The sequence below is a fragment of the Protopterus annectens genome, chromosome 12.part0, assembly GCF_019279795.1.
Source record: "Protopterus annectens isolate FY-2018-M chromosome 12.part0, PAN1.0, whole genome shotgun sequence".
NCBI classification, from domain to species: Eukaryota; Metazoa; Chordata; order Ceratodontiformes; family Protopteridae; genus Protopterus; species Protopterus annectens.
Genome location: NC_056746.1, coordinates 1,497,232,286 through 1,497,251,702, shown reverse-complemented (window position 1 = coordinate 1,497,251,702; position 19,417 = coordinate 1,497,232,286). Strand labels below are relative to the sequence as shown.

The 19,417-nt window shown below is 42.6% G+C and overlaps 1 protein-coding gene across 2 annotated transcripts in view; it reads right to left on the bottom strand.

Moving 5' to 3' along the window:
* Nucleotides 1-19,417, bottom strand: part of STXBP4 (syntaxin binding protein 4) — a 1,994,403-nt gene that overhangs the window by 684,501 nt on the left and 1,290,485 nt on the right. For both annotated transcript variants that reach the window (XM_044090468.1, XM_044090469.1), the window contains exon 14: nt 1,687-1,803. In XM_044090468.1, the coding sequence (XP_043946403.1) occupies nt 1,687-1,803 (117 nt within the window). The remainder of the gene's footprint in view (nt 1-1,686; nt 1,804-19,417) is intronic.

Sequence of the window (19,417 nt, the reverse complement as noted above, 5' to 3'; positions counted from 1 at the left end):
TAAATACAAGAAGACACTGGAGGCAGGACAGGACCACATAAACTAAAAGCTTATTCAGTAGTCAAAACAAGACAAAATAGAAGCCCACTTAGTTTTGCATATTCAGATAAAGCAAGAAGTAATTTAGACAACACTTTTCATAAGAGTTTTCAGTCCCCATAGCCTCTACTTGTACAGGATGTCTTGAAAACAAAAGTATAAGGTTGCAGGCCTTTCCCAGTCCCTTCTTCCAGCTATGTAAGCAAGTATTCCTACAGCTTACACTTCACAGGATAGTCCCAACTGGGATCTCACTTCACACATCTAGATGCTATTTTAGATAATCCTCTAGGTGAGGAAATAACTTCCTGCCTGCTGCATTCAGACAACCACCTTGGCTGTAAAGTTAAGCCCTTGATATCTGGTTAAATACTGTAAGAATAAACTCACATTTGATGCAGTCTATAAGTATGCATTCGAAGTATATATTTAAAAGCACATGCACTTCACTATAACCAACATATTACAGTATGTAGATATGTTCGACATTGTTAAACGTGCCTGATAGTGCTACTCTGTTATTCATATGATTGTCCCTTTAGCATTTACTCTAACAAGGTTGCAACTGTAAAAAGACTAAAAGCGCAGCTCACCTCATACAAATAAATGAATAAAATAATGAATTAAAGAATGCATTGACTGACACCTAAATAAATAATTTTATTTGTAGGATAGAGGGCTAAAACCTTGACAATGATGTATATCATCCTAGTATGAGCAGCAGTTCAGGCACAAGAAGTGCTGGATGGTAGAGGAAAGGAGTTGGTTCATCCATCCTAGGGGGGAAGATACTGCGGTTTTAGTTGACTAATCACCAAGAAAGTGTCTGGCACTGAAATGTCCAGGACTGGGGATGTTGACAAAGCTTTCCCACGCCAATGACAGTTGCCATTACCACGCAGGATGGTGGTTTCATACCTCTATGCTACAAATCAAATTGTTTATTTGCTTATTTATTAATTGACATGTTATCTAATTCACTGATTAATTATTTCACTTATTTATTTATAGTTGTCTTATTTTAAGGACTCTGAGAACCTCACCTTATAATGATTTAAAGTTCTACAAAAACATTTTTTTTTATTTTGATGTAGCAAGAAGATACAAGGAAAGTGTCCCGTTCTAGAGAGATAAAGCCCAGACAATGACCCAGGCAACCAGAGTTCCATTAGTGGCTTAGGCACTGCTGAAACTGGCTCAACAGAGTAGAGGAGTTATGCGGGTTTGCCAGTTCACCTCTCCTAGGGAGGAGGGTTTGGAATGGTATACCCAGAGCAAACGGTTCTATTTTTAAGTCACCAGTGGAAACCAAAGATCACACAAGAGTACTGACTTCAAGGTGGCAGGGTTATCCTGAGAGGTTACGCAGTTTGTAAAATGGGGTGACATGACCTCATTAACGCCTACTGCACAATGAATCCTGAGTGTGCTGCTCTGCAAGTGTAGTAGGAGTAGGACAATAAGCCAAAACCCAAACCACCCTTGATGGCTGTCTCAGCAGCAGCCCCTCTTAATCGTCTCTCATCTTGGTGATGGGGAACAAATTTGCCATCTTAAGGTCTGATGGTTGGAAGACAGTGTGTGTGTGTGTGTGTGGGGCGAGGGGTTAAAAAAGTACAGTGCATTGAGAAATGAAATGGGATTTACCTCCACAAAATGCAACAGTCTTTCAGTACACACTTCACAGGTTTTCTTGGCAGTTTCAGATTTCCTGAGTTGACAATTAAGGACTGTAATTCTCTTCATCAAATCTGGTATGCCTTCCTATGGGAAAGAAAATCAAATGTAATCAATTGCTGATAAAGAAATACACACTTGTTTTTTTTTAATCTTGAGTGATGAATATACCATAAGACAAGTTTAGGGATAAGGACAAAAAAATGAATTTAACAAAGTGTACAATTCAGCAGGCAATTAGAAATCATTGTTATTATTATTATTATTATTATTATTATTATTATTATTATTAAGCATTACTAGCATCTTAGAAAATCTCAGCAAAATAAATACATATGCTACAAATCAAGTTACCACGACAGTTAATGGTTCCAGTGGTGCAAGTTCAGTATAATTTGTCTGAATGTCTATTAGCATAATCAACTTAAACAGTGCTGTTATAGGAAAAAGCATAACCACTGTCCTACCAAGTTTAAAATGCCTATGTCATTTACACAGATTATAAATAACATGACTACCAGTTTTAGAGTAGAGAAAAGTATGCATCTTGACTTTTTCTAAACTAGAGTTGGCCATTAATTGTGATGTACTGCTACTAATAACTGCTAGCAAACCGGGTAACCAGTGGTGCACACATTACTATCCATAAGACTACAGCATTACTACAGTAAGAGTGATTCTGCTTTACAAATGTTTCATCCACCTAAATGCATGGTGCCATCAACATGCTTTGAGACACAGGGTGTGTTTTCATTGATCAGAAGAACACAGTAATGAAGGTAAGGGGTACCAAACATTTGTAAATCAGAATCTCTCTTATTTCAGTCTGTACCTAGAAGACTCCAAAGACTGGGCTAACCCCAACAATGTTTATGTAAATGGAATCAGAACTGATAAGCTATGTTTACTGCAGTGATACACTGATCACGTTTCAGTGGACCTCTTTCAAACTTGCCTAGCGATTCAAAACTGACAATAAATTATTGCAATATTAGCATACAATTATAAAAGTTACTATCCAATACAATAAGTAGGAAAAGATTTAGCAACTTATCTATTTACAAGAAGAATGCAATATCACTCAAGACTTGAGTATGCTTCAGGCCCACTACAGATGAGAAGTAACTCTCAAACATGCATCTGTAGGAATGAAAGATAATATTAAAGGGGAGTTTTTATCATGTTATAGTAATGAAGAAGGCTACAGATGAAAGGGATAGATAAAACAGGGAAAAGTTTTATTTTCAAGTAAATGAAATCTTATGATGTCAAGTACACTATGTCCAGGATGTACCCAATAAAAAGACGGCCTGTTCCAAAAAAATAAAAAAATACACATAAACCCACATACATAGATAGATAAGACAAAATACCTTTACAGGATGGATATTAATGAGAAATAAGGAACTGTTAAGGAGGTGCCTTCCTGCCTTGGGAAAGTATAGTTGTGTGACTTAACTTACTATAACAGTACATGTTTGAACAAACCACTGCTGCACTAACCTTTAGTCATATGGGATATATCTTGCTAAGGATACTAGGTACCTAGAAAGTCTACAAAAGCCTTGTGCATCATCCTCACACCCTTTACTTCCACACCAAGCATACTGGTAAAAGAGGGACCTATGGACAAGCCAAGATTCAGACATTTCTTGCCCTAAAGAGGGTGTCTGAAGCCTAATGCTCAAGAAATATACAAGGAGTTTCAAAAAGTTGTGTCAGAAGAAGAAGAAGAATAAACAAATGTGACAGGGACCCAAACCCTGCCAAGATAACAGTAAAAGAATTGCATAACCTGAGACTGATGCCTGCAAATGGTTTGCTTGGAAAATGGCTATACATTTTTCTTCTTATCAAAGGAACTAGGTTCATAGGACTGTACTAGGGTAATGGCCCTGGAGTCTTTACAAACCTAGCCCACAGAAGTGCCCTGGCATTGTGCCACCCAATGTTAGTTCCCAGTGCCTCTATCAAGCAGAGCCACTGGAGTGATCCCTGGGGTGAACTTTCTATTTCCCATCAAGTCATCAAGATTTCTACTGAAGAGAGCCAGTGAGGTGCTCTGCTTGACATGTATGGGAAGTCTATTCCAGAGCATGGGCAGTCTCTGGGTTATGAACTTGTCCCTCCAGCATGTTCTGTTGAGTGTGGTAATGAGGTTGAGGTCTCTGGAGCGTGTGGTGCAGAGGGACTGGGATTTCTTTAGATGTAGCATTTCTAACAGAGCTGGGTCAAACATGGCTTTGTAAGTCATACAGAGATCACCTCTTAGTAGATGACAAGAGACAGAATAGCTGGAGTTTTTTGAGTCTGTCCATGTACATGTGTTTAAGGCCTAGGATCCTCTTCAAGAGGTACGTCTGTGGCCTTTCCAGCTGTTGCATGTGCCTAGTGAGGTACATGCCAAATGGGGCATTATACTCGATGACTGGCCTAATGAGGGACGAGTAGAGAGAGATAATGACCTCTTTCTTCCTGGATGCAAAACCCTTGGTAATAAGATGTGCCACATAGAAGGGCTTTCTGACCACAGTGGCAATGTGGTGATTGAAGGAGAGGTTGCTGTCAACCTTTGTCCCCAGATCTCTTATAACACCTTCAGTGGGCTCCCATCAATGTAGTAATTAGTGGGAACTGAGTTTTTCCCAAAGGAGATGACTATGCATTTTTTGACATTAAGCTTAAGATCTTGGTTTTGACACCAGTCATTGGCCTCAGTGAGGCCTTCCTGTATTATGTCTACATCACTTGGGGAGTTAATAACGGCTCCCAGCTTGCAGTAATCTGCGAACTTGGTCAGCCAGAGTCCCTCCATGTTGACCTGGACTTCTGAGAAGTAGATGCCAAACAGGAGCGGAACCAGGACCAATCGCTGTGGGACTACACTCGTGACTGGTTGGCAGGTTGACTGGGAGTATGCTACTTTCACACTGTGGGTTCCATCTGTGAGCCAATTTGCAACCCACCTAGTGATATAGGGGTTGATGCCTAGTTTGGTGAGTATATCAATAATTCCTGATTGCGGAATGGTATCAAAGGCTTCGGCCAGGTCGAGGTAGACTGCCTGGCAATCATCCACAGCTCTGGTGACTATCTCAAAGAAGTCAATCAGGTTGAGATGGCATGATTTACCTTTCACAAAACCAAATTGTGTGGGATCTAGAGTTTAGAGATTCCCTATATCCTTGTTAATTAGGTCCATGATTATGCTCTGCATAGCCTTACATATCAGACTAGTCAGGCTAATGTGGCGATAATTCCCAGGGTCTGTAGTCACTCCCCCTTTATGGAGAGGGATGACTGTAGCAGTGCATCATTCGGTAGGGACAAAACCTGAGGTGAGGCTGTGATTGAACAGGGCACAAAGATGTGGTGTCAGTTCACTTTGTAGTTCACATATAACACATCCAGTGATACTGTCGGGTCCCATGGAAGCTGTATTCTTGGCCTTGGACAATGCAGCTTTAACCTGTGCCTGGCATTCCTCAGAAATTGTGATTGGTCCTTTAGGTGGAAGAGAGGGGTACAGTTAGCACTGAATCTGTCAGCCAGTATGCTGGCAACATCTGTTGGCTCAGTATAGGAGATTACATTGTGCAGTAACTCAGAGCAAACCTGGGTAATGCCATGGAGATTTTTGATATAACTATAGAAGGCTTTGTGGTTGTTTTTAATGTCTGCTGCAGTTCTTCCTTCATAGCTGGCTTTAGAGGTTTTGATGAGGGATCTCAACTTTTTGTTGGGGCTAATAAGTGAGTTTTTCCAGTTTTGGGACTTCACAGTTTCTTACTTCTGTTGTAGAGTTTATTAATGGCAGGGGACCACCAGATTGGCTTCCTTTTTTGCAGGAGAGCATCTTGGTTCTATTGGCTATGCATAGTTCCATGCATTTATGTATGCGTTCATACAATGCATTGGCTTATGTTTCAGCAGTCATGCATCTATTTTCCATTGACATGGGTGCCGTGAAGTTAGCCATCTCTGTTTTTAGGAGCCCAAAGTCAACTTTGGAGAAGTTTTTCATGGTGGTTACCTCTGCGGTGGGTGTCAGTGCGATGTGGATTTCTATGGTGATTAGTTTGTGGCCTGATCTAACCAGGGAGGAATTTACTATTGTTGTAGAGCAATGGTTGCCCATGTTGGTAATAACCAGGTCAATGATGTTGTTTCCTCTAGTGGGGGTATGAATGAGCTGGTCTAGGGCATTGGAACTGATGAATTCCAGGAAGCGTTAGGCCAGTGTATTGGTGCATGAGTAATTTTGCCAGTTGATGGCGGGGTAGTTGAAGTCACCTAGTATGAGAGTGTTGGGTTGGACCCTAATAGTTTCCAGGGTGCTTAGGAATGCGGAGTGAGAGTCTTGGGACATGGTTGGGGACCTATAGCAGGCTTAGACCTGAATCAAAGTCTTACTCAATGTTAGTTGTACCTGAAGTATCTCAGATGCGTTATGCTGGGCTACTAGTCTGGAGGTGTCCATATCCTTTATGAATATGGAGACACCAATGCCTTTGGATCTTTGGTCCATGTTCTGGGGCTGAAAGGTGTGGAAAGAGTTATAGGCTGGTAGCAAAGGGGTGCTTTCTGCTGCTTTAAACCAGGTCTCCAATACAGCACAAATGTGGATGTTCTCCATTTTGAGGAGTGCTTCGAGCAAGTGCATCTTGAGATTTAGACTTCTTGCGTTGCACTGCATGACCTTCAGATTGCATTTACTTATAGCTGTTACAGTGGTAATTTGGTCTTTGGAACATCGCCTAAAAAGGCACTATGGGGTGCCAAGAGCCTTAGCCAGTATCCGGAAACCCAGGGGTGGCAGATGCAGGCCATCTCTGGCAAAGCATCGAGGTCTGTCAGTCATGTCATCCCAAGCAGACAGATACTGGATCCCCTTATAATGACACAAGAAACTTAGCCAATTATTGAAATCAATCATTTTCTGCTTGTACGGGGGTATCGTTCTGGGCAATGGCAGGATACTGCTCAGGGCTAGGGTCATACAAGCCTGGGCCACATAATCAGAGAAGTCCTCCATGTCTCTTTTCATGTAGTCCAGGGAGGTGAATCTCAGGTCATTCACACCCACATGGACAATGACAGAGTCATACTTGTACTTGCTGTGCATTGACCTGAGAGCATGTGTTATGTGTCGGATTCTGGCACCTGATAGACAGCTGACTGTTGCCTTCTCCTTATTAACCTTGTGAGTGGGACATCAGTGTGCCTCACTATCGAGTGACCTATGACTAGTGTATTGGGTAAGCTGTTTTGCCTTAGGGGCTTAGGTTTAGGGGTACATTGTGTAGGTGAGCTAAGTATTTTGTGGTTTGTGCTGTGTTGTGGTGGTCGAGTGCATTTCTGCCTTGGAGGCCTCTGCTGTTTGGGTAGATTTCTTTTAAGAGCGTCCGCAAAGGTGGGTATGTGGTTTGTGTTTTTATGTGAGAGCTGTGATGGTGGGTGTTCTGAAGGGCTATGTGTTACATGTGGTGTGGTGCAGGTATTGATCTTCTCCTCTTTATTCCAGTCTTGGTTTGAGAGTCCATGGCTTCCAGTTTGGATATATAAGTGCATCTCTCAAAAGTCTGAGTGTTGGGAGGTAAAAGGAGAGGGTTGTCTGTGTACATGAGGCAGTTGCTACACTGCCTCAGAATGCCCAAGTTCACCGGGTCAATAGGAGAAAGCACAGGGAAATGACCTTTAGCCATGCCAGGAGGGATGGTCATTATTACCAAGTTACTGGAGCTGTTTCCTTATATATTCCTTTTACAGGAAAAATGTCACTCTAGGTGTCTGAGTCTGTACAGAGCACTGCCAAACACTTGAGGGGAAACTAATACATAGACCCTGAAGGATGAAGTATTTAGGCAGATATTCTGAAGTTAGAAAGAAATCAAGCAGTATTTACTGAAAAATAAAGAATTAGCTTGTCATGAATGATAAAAAGTGGGGAGTTCCATGAATGGCTACTACTAATGCTGGTCTCAGCATAGTTTCACTCTGTTGGGAAACAATACTCCTTTGCTTCTTCGCACCAATGCGAAGAAGAGAAGCAGGCCATGGCCTGTTTGGTCATCCACAGTCTTGTCCCAGATGATGCAAGGGTCTGCAGGTTTGTAGCCTTTTTCTGGTAGATGCCTTGAATAGTAACCAGAGCAATCAGGTACGTTAAGCACAGACACTCAATCGCTAACCAGAAAGATTCAGGAATCAATGCACTCTGCTCCTAGCCTCACCAGGATCAGAATATAAGCACAGATTCCAAGCTGTCACCTATAAAGCAGTTATTAAGTTTTCTGGTGATCAGCAGTCTCCAGGAAATAATGTAACTGCACTCTTTCTCTCACCAGGAGAAAACAGAAGCACTAATCCCAAGATGACTACTGAGAGGCAGAATGTGGCTCTGCAATAACTGGTGGTCTTGCAATAGATGCTTAAAGGTAAGATGAAAAAAATGGTTTATCCTAAACACTGCAGTGTGCACTAGAGGAGCTAGATGCGAAAGTAGATAACTTAAGTTTTACCTGTTTAAAAAATTAAGTTTTAATGGAGAGTCACTATTTTTAAAACAGCAAGATAGATTGAAAGGGGGTGGTTACTTTTGTATTCTGGTACTATGGAATACAGTAGGATGGCCAATAAATTTAAAAAGTTGAAGGGGAGTGATCTGACAAAATTATAATTTTGTGCTTACTCACACCAGCCAGCAAAAGCAGAGAGGAAATGAGATATATGGTCAAATTAACATGAGGGGCAGGCAACTAGAAAGACAGTGGTGTTTAAGAACACAACAATACCTGAGTGGAAGGGTGGGAAAACTTTCTGTCTAACTCACAAGAGACAGAGTTGTGGTCTCTTTTCAAGCTTTAATATGCAGTTAAAAGCTGAATACAAGTAGAACACAGTATGAAGAGAACAAATCACAGTACACAAAATAGAAAAAGGCAACAAAGTAATACAAAACACAACAAATAAAAAGCCAGCTAACCTTTCTCTCACATCAAACTGTAGCAGAGTCTAGGTAAGCCTTTCCAGTAAAATAAAAAGTTTGTCTGACATTCTAAAGTCCTTAGTCTCATCCATGTAATACCTTACTTGCTTGTGGATATCTAAGGTATAAAGAATTTTTTTCCCTCTGTTTTGGGGTTCAGGAAAGAGCAAACAGAGATAATATAGTTTGGTTGAAGGTCAACTCAGAAAGAAGTTTGGACATAAAGGTACATTGGGTTCAAGGACTGACACTGTCCTTATGGAAGATCATAAAGGGTTGAGAATACATGTTAGCATGCAACTCAGACACTCATCTAGACAACGTCAGAGTAATAAGCAAGGCAAACTGCCAAGTAAGAAATTTCAGGGAACAACTGGCTGCAGGTTTTAAAGGAGACAATTACACAAAATTAAGATCCAGGGAACATACCACCTGCTTCTGATGTGGTCTAACATGCAAAATCCCTTTCAAGAACTGTTTGAACTGGAATAAAGTGAAAAGGGGGATCCAGTGGCAGACAAGCAGGAATGTCCGAAATGTGAACTTTAACAGAAGTGCAAGAAAGGACTAACTTGAGAACTCACAGGTACTGGAGAAATACCAGAGCCCCAATATGGGATGGATCCTAGTTTCTGTCACAGTAACAACTAGAAAAGCTATTCCATTTGGATAAATAAGATTTACTCATAGCAGGTTTCACATCCTCTAACACCTGTTGCACATCCCCTGAAAAGGGGTGCATAAATGTGACAAAAAATTCTGTCATCCATGCAGTCAGATGGTAGCTGAGAATGTTGAGGCTGGTGAGATATCCTGCGTTTTGTGCGAGTAGGTCCACTCTGTGAGGGAGTTTTTGGTAATTGCCCCTGGCCAACTGCATGTGAGAACCAATGCTGTCTGGGCCAAAGGAGAGTACTAGATGTACCTTTGGTGGTGAGTCTTTCTATATCTTTATATTTTGAATTTTGAAATAATATCATTGCTCTCAAATGTAATATTTAACATTCTGTAATCTGCCTAAACAATTTAAAGTTGTAATTATTTAAATAATTTCTGTAATATTTTTTAACAGTTTTTTGGAGCTTTTCTCCCCGGGCCTCAACTGAAAATGGGCCTTTGGCCCAGTGGACTTTCCCGGTCAACAAATGTCAATAAATAAATAAATATCTTTAGTAAAACTCTATTCATTAGAGGAAGGGGAGGGGGGCATACAGGAACATTCCTGTCCATGGGAAAGAAAAAAAATCTGTTTTCTAGGCCTTTCTGCAAGGTGTCCTGGCACTGGCCACTGTCACAATGTTGAAACACTGTTTATCGAAATCGTGTTTCGGCAGACACAGTTTAGCGAAAGTGAATTTTATTAAAAATGCACTTTCGCTAAATGGGGAGTGGGAAATTAAAGAAAGCATGCACCGTTAGTTGTAAATCAATGTATAGTGTTAATTTACAACTAACGAAGCTATCGCTGACATCATGGCACAGTGGGAATAAGGGAATATTCCCTTTTCCCCACTCTAGTGTGATCTCGGAGTGAGAATAATAAAGTGGGAGGTGTGTGTGTGTGTGTGGGGGGGGTTGCTGGGGGCTTGCCCCCTGCATAACACTGTTTAATGTTATTCATTTATTTTTTTTTACATTTTTTTTGTAAGTTGATTTCTTTAGCGAAAGTGCATAGACATCAATATGCACTTTTGATAATATGCACTTTTGCTAAAGTGTATTATCAGAAACACAATTCAATGGATTGTGTTTTTGATAATACAACAGTGACCCGTCCTGGCACAGAACTATTAATTGTCTGTTGAAATAGGAGGCAAACAGATCTAACTGAAAAGTGCACTTCAAGTGGACAAACTCACACAAAATCTCTGTGTACAACATCCCACTCATGACAGTCTGCCCTAGATCACCTTAGTAAGTCTAATACTATGTACTACTCTGATTCTCTTCATAGGTTCATAGGTGTGTACTTGGCTAATGGTCCTGGGGCCTTTCCAAGCCTAGCCGTAGGATTATCCTGCATGGTGCTACCCGACCTTAGTTCCCAGTGCCTCTGTCGAGTAGAGCCACTGGTGTTATCCCTGCGGTGAATTTTATGTTTCCCATCCACTCATCAAGATTTCTCTTCAAGAGGGTCACCGAGGTGCTCTGCTTGACATGTATGGGAAGTCTGTTCCATAGCATGGGCAGTCTCTGGGTTATGAACCTGTCCCTCCAGCATGTTCTGTTAATTGTGGTAATGAGGATGAGGTCTCTGGAGTGTGTGGTGCGGAGGGATTGGGATTTCTTTAGATGTAGCATCTCCAACACAGCCGGGTCAAGCATGGCCTTGCAAGTCAAGCAGAGATCGCCTCTAAATAGGCGATATGAGACACAGAATAGTTGGAGTTTTTTGAGTCTGTCCATATAGGAAAAGTGTTTAAGGCCTAGGATCCTCTTTGTGAGGTACTTTTCTGGCCTCTCCAGTTGTTGCAGGTATCTAGTGAGGTACATGTCAAACGGGGCATTGTACTCGATGACTGTCCTAATGAGGGAAGAGTAGAGGGAGACAATGACCTCTTTCTTCCTGGATGCAAAACCCTTACTAATGAGATGTGTCACACAGAAAGACTTTCTGACCACAGTGGCAATGTGGTGATCAAAACAGAGGTTGCTGTCAACCTGTGTTCCCAGATCTCTTATAATGCCTTCTGTGTTCAGTGGACTACCATCAATGTGGTAATTCATGGGAACTGAGTTTTCCCAAAGGGGATGACAATGCATTTTGGCATTGAGCTTAAGGCCATGGTTCTGACATCAGTCGTTGGTTATAGTGAGGCCATTCTGTAGGATGTCAACATCACTTGGGGAGTTAATAATGGCTCCCAACTGGCAATCGTCTGTGAACTTTGTCAGCCAGAGTCCCTTCGTGTTGGCCTGGACTTCATAGAAGTAGATACCAAACAGGAGTGGACCCAGGACCGAACCCTGTGGGACTCCACTCGTGACTAATCAACAGTCTGATTTGGAGTCAGCTACTTTTATACTGTGGGTTCTATCTGTGAGCCAGTTTGTAACCCACCTAGTGAGTAGTAGTGCCAAGCTTAGTTTTTCTATGATTCCTGAATGGGGAATGGTATGAAAAGCCTTGGCCAGATCAAGGTAGGCTGTATGAACCACCTTGCCTTTATCCACAGCTCTGGTGACTGACTCAAAGAAGTCGGCCAAGTTGAGCAGGCATGATCTTCCCTTCACAAAACCAAACTGTGTAGGATTCAGAGTTTGTAGATTCCCTTTATCCTTGTTTATTAGTTCCATGATGATGCACTCCATAGACTCGTCAGGCTAATGGGACGATAGTTCCCAGGGTCTGCAGTCGCTCCTCCTCTGTGGAGAGGGAGAACTGTAGCAGTGCGCCATTCGGCAGGGACAAAGCCTGATGTGAGGCTGTGATTGAACAGGGCACAAAGGTGAGGTGCCAATTCACTCAGTAGTTCATGCAGAACACAATCAGGGATATTGTCAGGTCCCATAGAAGCTGTATTCTTGGCCTTGGACAGTGCTGTTTTAACCCGTGCAGCAGTAATACTGAGTGACTGGCAAACTACTGGTATTGTGATTGGTCCTTTGGGGGGGTGGGAAAGTTGGCACTGAATCTGTTGGCCAGTATACTGGCAATATCTGTTGGCTCGGTATAGGAGGTACCACTGTGCAGTAGCTCAGAGCAAATCTGGGTATTGCCGTGGAGATTCTTTACATAACTATATAAGGCCTTGTGGTTGGTCTTTACTATATTCTGCAATTCTGTTTTCATACCTAGCTTTAGAGATGTGTTATTTAAGGCCTGTGCTGCTGAAGTCTTTAAAAAGTTTGATGAGAGACAGAAATTAATTTAAGGGGGTTACTCAGATTTTTCAACCATCCTTTTCAAAGTTCAGAAGAACTTTTCTTCCTTTTCAGTTTCCTTTTCCAGCGCTTTCGTCTCACAATAACTGAACTTATTCAGAATAACATAACCACATCCCATCAATCTTTAAATACTCTCATCAATAAATCAATTACCTAATTAACCAAGCACCATATTAAAATACATAAAACAGTTAAAGAACTACAGGTAGAAATACAAACTGTTACTACATTATTATCAGTATTTCAAACAAAAAGTGAGAATTTAATTGAATTATTTTTGTAAAGAGGATATAAAAAACCCTTGTTAATGAATTTAATGGATGAGTTTTACAAAGAGACACTTGTATTTGTATGATAAACCTATTTTGTTAGGAAGCAAGGTGTGAGACACTATCTCTTCAGCAAGAACAGCAGCAAAACAGGAGCCATACTATGACAATGAATGTTACTCAGTAGAGATGCAAGGAAGATACATAACTGGAAGTTTATTATGGGGAATGAATATTTGAAGGGGGTAGCAGTGAACTTAAAAATCAGGAAAGCAAGTTGTGTAGATTTATATGTGGGGCTTATTACAGACCCACCAATTTTAAATATATCTTTAGCCATAGACAAACACAATCCTTCAAAAGCGGTCAGGTAGTGTACATTGCAATCTAAACCTCCATTTCTTATTTTACATTTAAAAAACTGAAAGAAAATCAAATGAAATGATGTATGAACATATACATGCTATAAAATCCAGTTATATCAAGAATGTTTTGTACAATCAGAGCAGTATGTCTTGACTTTTAAGAAATTTATATTTTCTCCTTTAGAAAGTGTTGAGGTGCATTTCAGATGTAGCGATTTTGAAAAGTTACTGGAATGCAACGGAGTTATGGTGGCAATTGTGTTTGGATGCCACTCATTTCCCAGGTTTAAATGATGCAAATAATATAAAAAGGGTTTTGAAGTTGAAACCTTTAAGATTAATGAATTATGCTTTAAGGGGAATAACAAAAGTCATTATCAGTTTGAAGTTATTTTTTAGGGACAATGCCTGACTGTGACCTAGGTGACCAGAATTCAGTTAGTGTCCTTTGCATTAGAGCAGTAATGCAAGGAAAGGAGATGAATAATGTGACATAGCCTGCTCACCTCTCCTAGGGGGTGGGTACGGATATGCATACGCAAAGGTACACCAGTGGTGCGATTTCCAGGGTAGAGATCACAGAAACCAACACTTGTGCTTTAAAGAGCAGGACTGTGTGAGAAGAAATGCACCTTGTGGAAGTTATGGGATGCCCTTAATGGCAGCCCACCATATACCCCCTCCTCAGCACTTTGCTGATTGGGTGCCAGGGATAGGACAGCATACGAAAAATGCAAACCACCCCTTATGGCTGTCTGAATGATGGCCCCTGCCTGTCCAAGTTTGCCCTGGTGGTGAGGAATAAATCAGCCAATTAGCCAGAAAGGGGATGATGACTTTACTGAGAGTGGTTTTCTGTGAAAATGCTTTGTACAATCAGCATTTATTGTAATGGAAGTCATACAGCCAGAATGAATCCTTGTATTTCTTGGAAAGAGAGGTGTATTATGTGATGTCCCCACTCTATGCCAGTAATAAAGGACCCTGAATCCTCACCATTGACACTGGAGAGGGAGTTCACTTGGAACAAAAGTGGAGACAACCGGTATTTCCAGATGCAGCTCTCTGCATCAAGTACAGTTTCCTTTAAGAGCACACATAGAACAAACTCATTCCAGGGGTTTATTTTCCCTCTCTTTCTCTCTCTCTCCAGATCCCGAATAAGACTCCCCACTGGTACAGCTATAGAGATGAGTCGCCAAGACTTCCACCACTCTCTCTGTGAAACCAGTGCGTTGTGTCCCTGTTCCAAGCAACTGACCACACACTCTGAGATTTGTTTCACACACACACACACACACACACACACACACACACACACACACACACACACACACACACACAAACCTGGGAAAGGCTGGCACAGATTTACTAGCTATGCTCCCTTCTTACCAGACTAAAAGCTGGTTACACTGCTATTAGACACTCCATAGTCAGCTACTCTAAGGCTCTTACAAGGGTACCCAGTTATATTGAGTGAAATTAATATTAATACAAATGAAACTAGCCAATGCAGTAAGGTTTTCAGGAGTGGACACAGTATCACTAAATAGATGCAAGGCCTCTCAAAGTTTAAAATATTCTCTAAAGGGTCAGCCACAATGAAATGTTTAAATATATTTAATAATAAATAATACAAGAACATGAAAATACTAAATATCTCTTTACAATAAACACCTGAGTTTCAATCACAGGAAATATTAAAACAACATAGATGAATACCTTTCAAACAGAGACAAAAAAAAACAGTATTTAACTAATCTCACTATATTTTCCTGACTGATCTAAAGAATTACTATTCCCCGGTCACTTACTAGAATGCAAGATGAAGTAGGTGAGTGGTCTTCCTCATTTGTTAGGTTACAAAAACAGAGTGCTATGAGACTTCTCTCTCATCTGGCGTTAAAACATCATTTTTGTCCTAGATTACAGAATGACATCACATACATCTGGTCATCTGACTTCTGGTTCCCATGCGACCCTCATCACTAGAAGCTGCCAGGATTTAGCACATATGTGTTGCAATACATATCTTGAGCTTTGCTAAAGTTTATTGCAGCAACTGGAAGCTGTAAAATAATTTCAACACTTCTGCTCTTCCTAGAGAGACTAACAAAAGTACAGTTGTGTACACTTACCATATATGTAGATGTTCGAGTGTATTTACTGTTGCAGTCATCACATTTGGGTTATCCCTGCCAGGGTAGCCCTCGGCCAGCCTGAATACCAGAGACTTAGTATTTCTGCGTTGGTTGCTGTCGCTTGAGGATTGACGTCAGGTTGTCAGTGGTATAAAGGAAGACATCCGAGGCCATTACATCAGTTTTTCTTGCCCTAACCTGACAGGAGCCCCCAAGGTAGGAGGCCAGGCTCTGGTGGTAGAACCCCATAAGTGGAAAATAAATACCAATATGTCCCTTGTAAGGAAGGAGGACAAAAAGGAAGAAAAGGAAGAGAAAGGTGGATGGAGGGAGGGAAACCAGGAATGCAACAGTGAATACACTCGAACATCTACATTTATGGTAAGTGTACACAACTGGGCTATGTTCTTCGTGTTTCACTGTTGCAGTCATCACATTTGGGTAGATTCCCAGAGCTGAGGAAATGGGTGGAGGCGGTCCAGGAAGCTAAGGTCTGGCTAGCATGCCCTACAAGACTGCAGAGGCAAACCCTGCCTGGATTTGGAGATGAGAGGCAGGTGGTAATGCTTGGTAAATGTATGAAGAGATGTCCAGGTGGCAGCCTCCAGGATGTCCCTGGTGGGGACTCCTCTGAGGAAAGCTGCAGAGGTGAAGGCTGCTCTGGTGGAGTGTGTCCTGACCCCCTTGGTGGGAGGCTTGCCATGCTGTTTGTAGCAAAAATGGATGCAGTGTGCTATCTATTTGGAAATGGTTTGCTTGGAGATGGCTTTGCCTTCTGCCCCTGAAGCAAAGCTAATCAGCAATTGATCAAACTTTCGGAATGGTTTATTCCTGTCCAGATAGTATCTGAACTGTCTGTGCACATCTAAAGAGTGCAGAATCCTTCCCCCCTTGTTTTGGGGGTTAGGAAAGAAGGTAGTTAAATGGATGGATTGGTTGACAGCCACACTGGACACCAACTTGGGCATGAAGGATAGATTAGTTCTGAGGCATACCCTGTCTGCATGGAAGATGATAAAGGGTTCCATAGACATGAGTGCTTGCAGCTCAGAGACTCTTCTGGCTGAAGTGATGGCCAGGAGGAAGGCTGTCTTCCAGGAGAGACATTTTAGCTCTGCAGAAGAAGCTGGTTCGAAAGGGGGTAGGGTGAGCTTTTCCAAGACAAAGTTAAGGTCCCAAGCTGGTGTTGCTGGCCTTCTGGGAGTCTCAAGTTACTAGCCTCTCTGAGGAACTGTTTAATCAGAGGGTGTGAAAAAAGAGGCTGCTCGGTGGGAAAATGAGCAGAAATAGCAAAGGCATGAATTTTTACAGAGGAGAAAGAGAGACCATTGTGTAGTAGGTCAGCTAAGTAATGCAGGATGAGAGGGATGGAGGGTTATGGCGTATTGGCCTCCTTAGCCTGGATCCAAGTGCAGCACCTTTTCCATTTATCTGCATAAGACTTTCTGGTGCTAGGGCGTCTGGCCTTTTGGATAACATCCACAACCTGTTTACTGAGGGTGGCAGATTGGTCAGGGGTTAGGGTATAAGCCAAGCTGCCAAACTGAGTGTCTGCAATTGGGGGTGCATGAATTCCCCTTCCCTCTGGGTTAGGAGGTTTGGAATCTGAGGAAGATTCCATGAAGGCAACGGGAATAGGGTGTGCAGCAAGGGGTACCAATTCTGTCTGGGCCAGGCTGGAGCTATGAGAATGGCCCTTGGTTTTTCCTCCCTTATTTTGAGCAGTACCCAGGGAATGAGAGGTAGGGGAGGAAAGGCACAGACCGAGAGGTTTACCCAGGGGAAGGACAGGGCATCCACTTTCCAAGCCATGCAGTGATGTTCCCTGGTACAGAAGTTGCTGAGCTGATGGTTGGTGTGGGAGGCAAAGAGGTCAACCTCTGGGGTTCCCCATTTCTGAGTTATTAGGAAGAAGGTGTTTCTGTTGAGCTGCCACTCATGAGGGTCCAAGAGCTTTCTGCTTAACTGGTCTGCCAGGGAGTTGAGAGAGACTGGCAGATATTGTGTTAACAGGTGTATTTGCATGGAAGAGGCTGTGAGCCAAAGGGTCATGGCCAGCCTGCACAGAAGGTAGGAGTGTGTCCCTCCCTGATTGTTGATTTACCACATCACAGTGGTGTTGTCTGTTTTGAACAGGAGAACCGCTGGAAAGAGAAGGGTTTTGAAAGCTATCAAGGCCTGCTGCATAGCCATCATCTCTTTTTGACTGATGTGCAGGGGGAGTTGCTGGGGGTTCCATTTGCCCTGTATGCACCTGACGTCCGGGTGTGCAGCCCAAGCATAGTCTGATGCACCTGTGGGGAGGGTCTGGGCGGCAGGGTGTGGGGAGAAGGGCAGTACCTTGTTGTGGGAGCAGGCTGTTGCCCACCAAAGAAATTCCTTCCTCAGGCAAGGAATAATAGGCAGAAGAGTTTCCAGATATTGAGAGTGTTGACGCCAAAAGCTCTTTAGGTACCATTGCAGTTTCCTCATATACAGTCTGGCATATGGAATGAGGAGTATGCAAGATGCCATAAACCCCAGGGCTTGCAGGATTTTCCTTGCAGAAAGCTGGGGCCTGGTGGCCAGTTGAGAGAAGTAAGTTGACAGAAAAATCTGTTTCTCTGATGTAAGGCATGCCATCTGGGATGCTGTGTCTAGACTTGCTCCCAGGAAGATTATCCTTTTGGTAGGTACCTGTTTGGATTTCTTTTCATTGAGTGTGTACCACAGGGAGGTTAGAAGGTCCATTACAAAGGCCAGGTCTTTTAGCAGTTTTTCCTGGCTGTCTGCCTGAATAAGGCAGTCATCTAAGTAGGGGTAAATTTGAATATTTCTTTGTCTGCAAAAGGCAATGGCCGGAGCCAGGCATTTTGTGAAAACTCTGGGAGCAGTAGATAAGCCAAAGGGAAGCGCAGAGAACTGAAAGTGTTGAGATCCTGCCCTGAAGTGGAGATATTTTCTGCAGGACTTCCTGTTAAGAATGTGGAGGTAGGCCTCTTTTAGGTCCAGGGTGGCTAGCCAGGCATCCTTGGAGAGTATGGGTAGAAGCTGCTGGAGGGTGAGAATTTTGAATTTTGGGATCACCAGAAAGGTGTTTATAATGGATAGATTGAGGATGGGGCACCAGGTGCCCTCAATTCTGGGCACCAGAAAAAGTCTGGAGTAGACGCCTTGGCCTATCTGCTCTGCAGGAACATGCTCTACTGCCCCCAAGGAGAGCATGGAATTGATTTGCTTTTGAGCCACTGCCCAATGATTTGGTAGTAGCACTGGGAACCCTTTTGGGGTTGGAAGGGTGTGGAAGGAGAATTTGTACCCCTGAGACGCAATGTTCAGAACCCATTGGTCCTTGGTAATGGTAGCCCAGGTGCTTGAGTGAAAGGAGAGTTTTCCTTCTAGGGGTATGTGAAGATGGGCAGAGGCAAGGTCGGGAGGGTGAGAGTCATTATGAGTTCTTACCATAAGGGGGTGGGGCTTAGAACTCCCTGGTTTTGAAGTGGAGGTAGTCCACTGCTTAGATCTCTGCAACCCCTGGGGCTACTGTCTGGGGCGGGGGGGGGGTCTGTTTCCATGGGGCTTAGGCTGGCCCTGTCTACTCGGAGCAGGAAATGACCAGTGCTTGGAGGGGAAAATGCCTGCTGAACCTAGGGGGCTGGACCTGTAAGAAATATTTAACAGTCTGCATAGATTTTGCTTTTTCTTCTATCTTTTTTAAGACCTCTTCTGCTTTAATGCCAAATAAGTTATCTTTGTGTAAGGGTGCATCCAACAATTCTGATTTGACATGGTCTGGCAGGGGCTGTTCCTTAAGCCATGCATGTCTTCTAATGACAGATCTGGTGACTGCTGCCCTGCAAGAATCTTCTAGGGCATCAAAACCACAGTGCAAAGTGTGTTTGGTTACTTGACCAGCAGAATGCATTAAATCATGTAAATCTTTAGATTCTGCCCATGCAGGAAAGGAGAAAATGTTTTGTTTAAGGAGTTCCAATGTATGTTGCTGATACTTAAGCATATGGAACTGACAATTTAGTGCGCTGATAGCAAGAGTAGCTGAGGTGTATACTT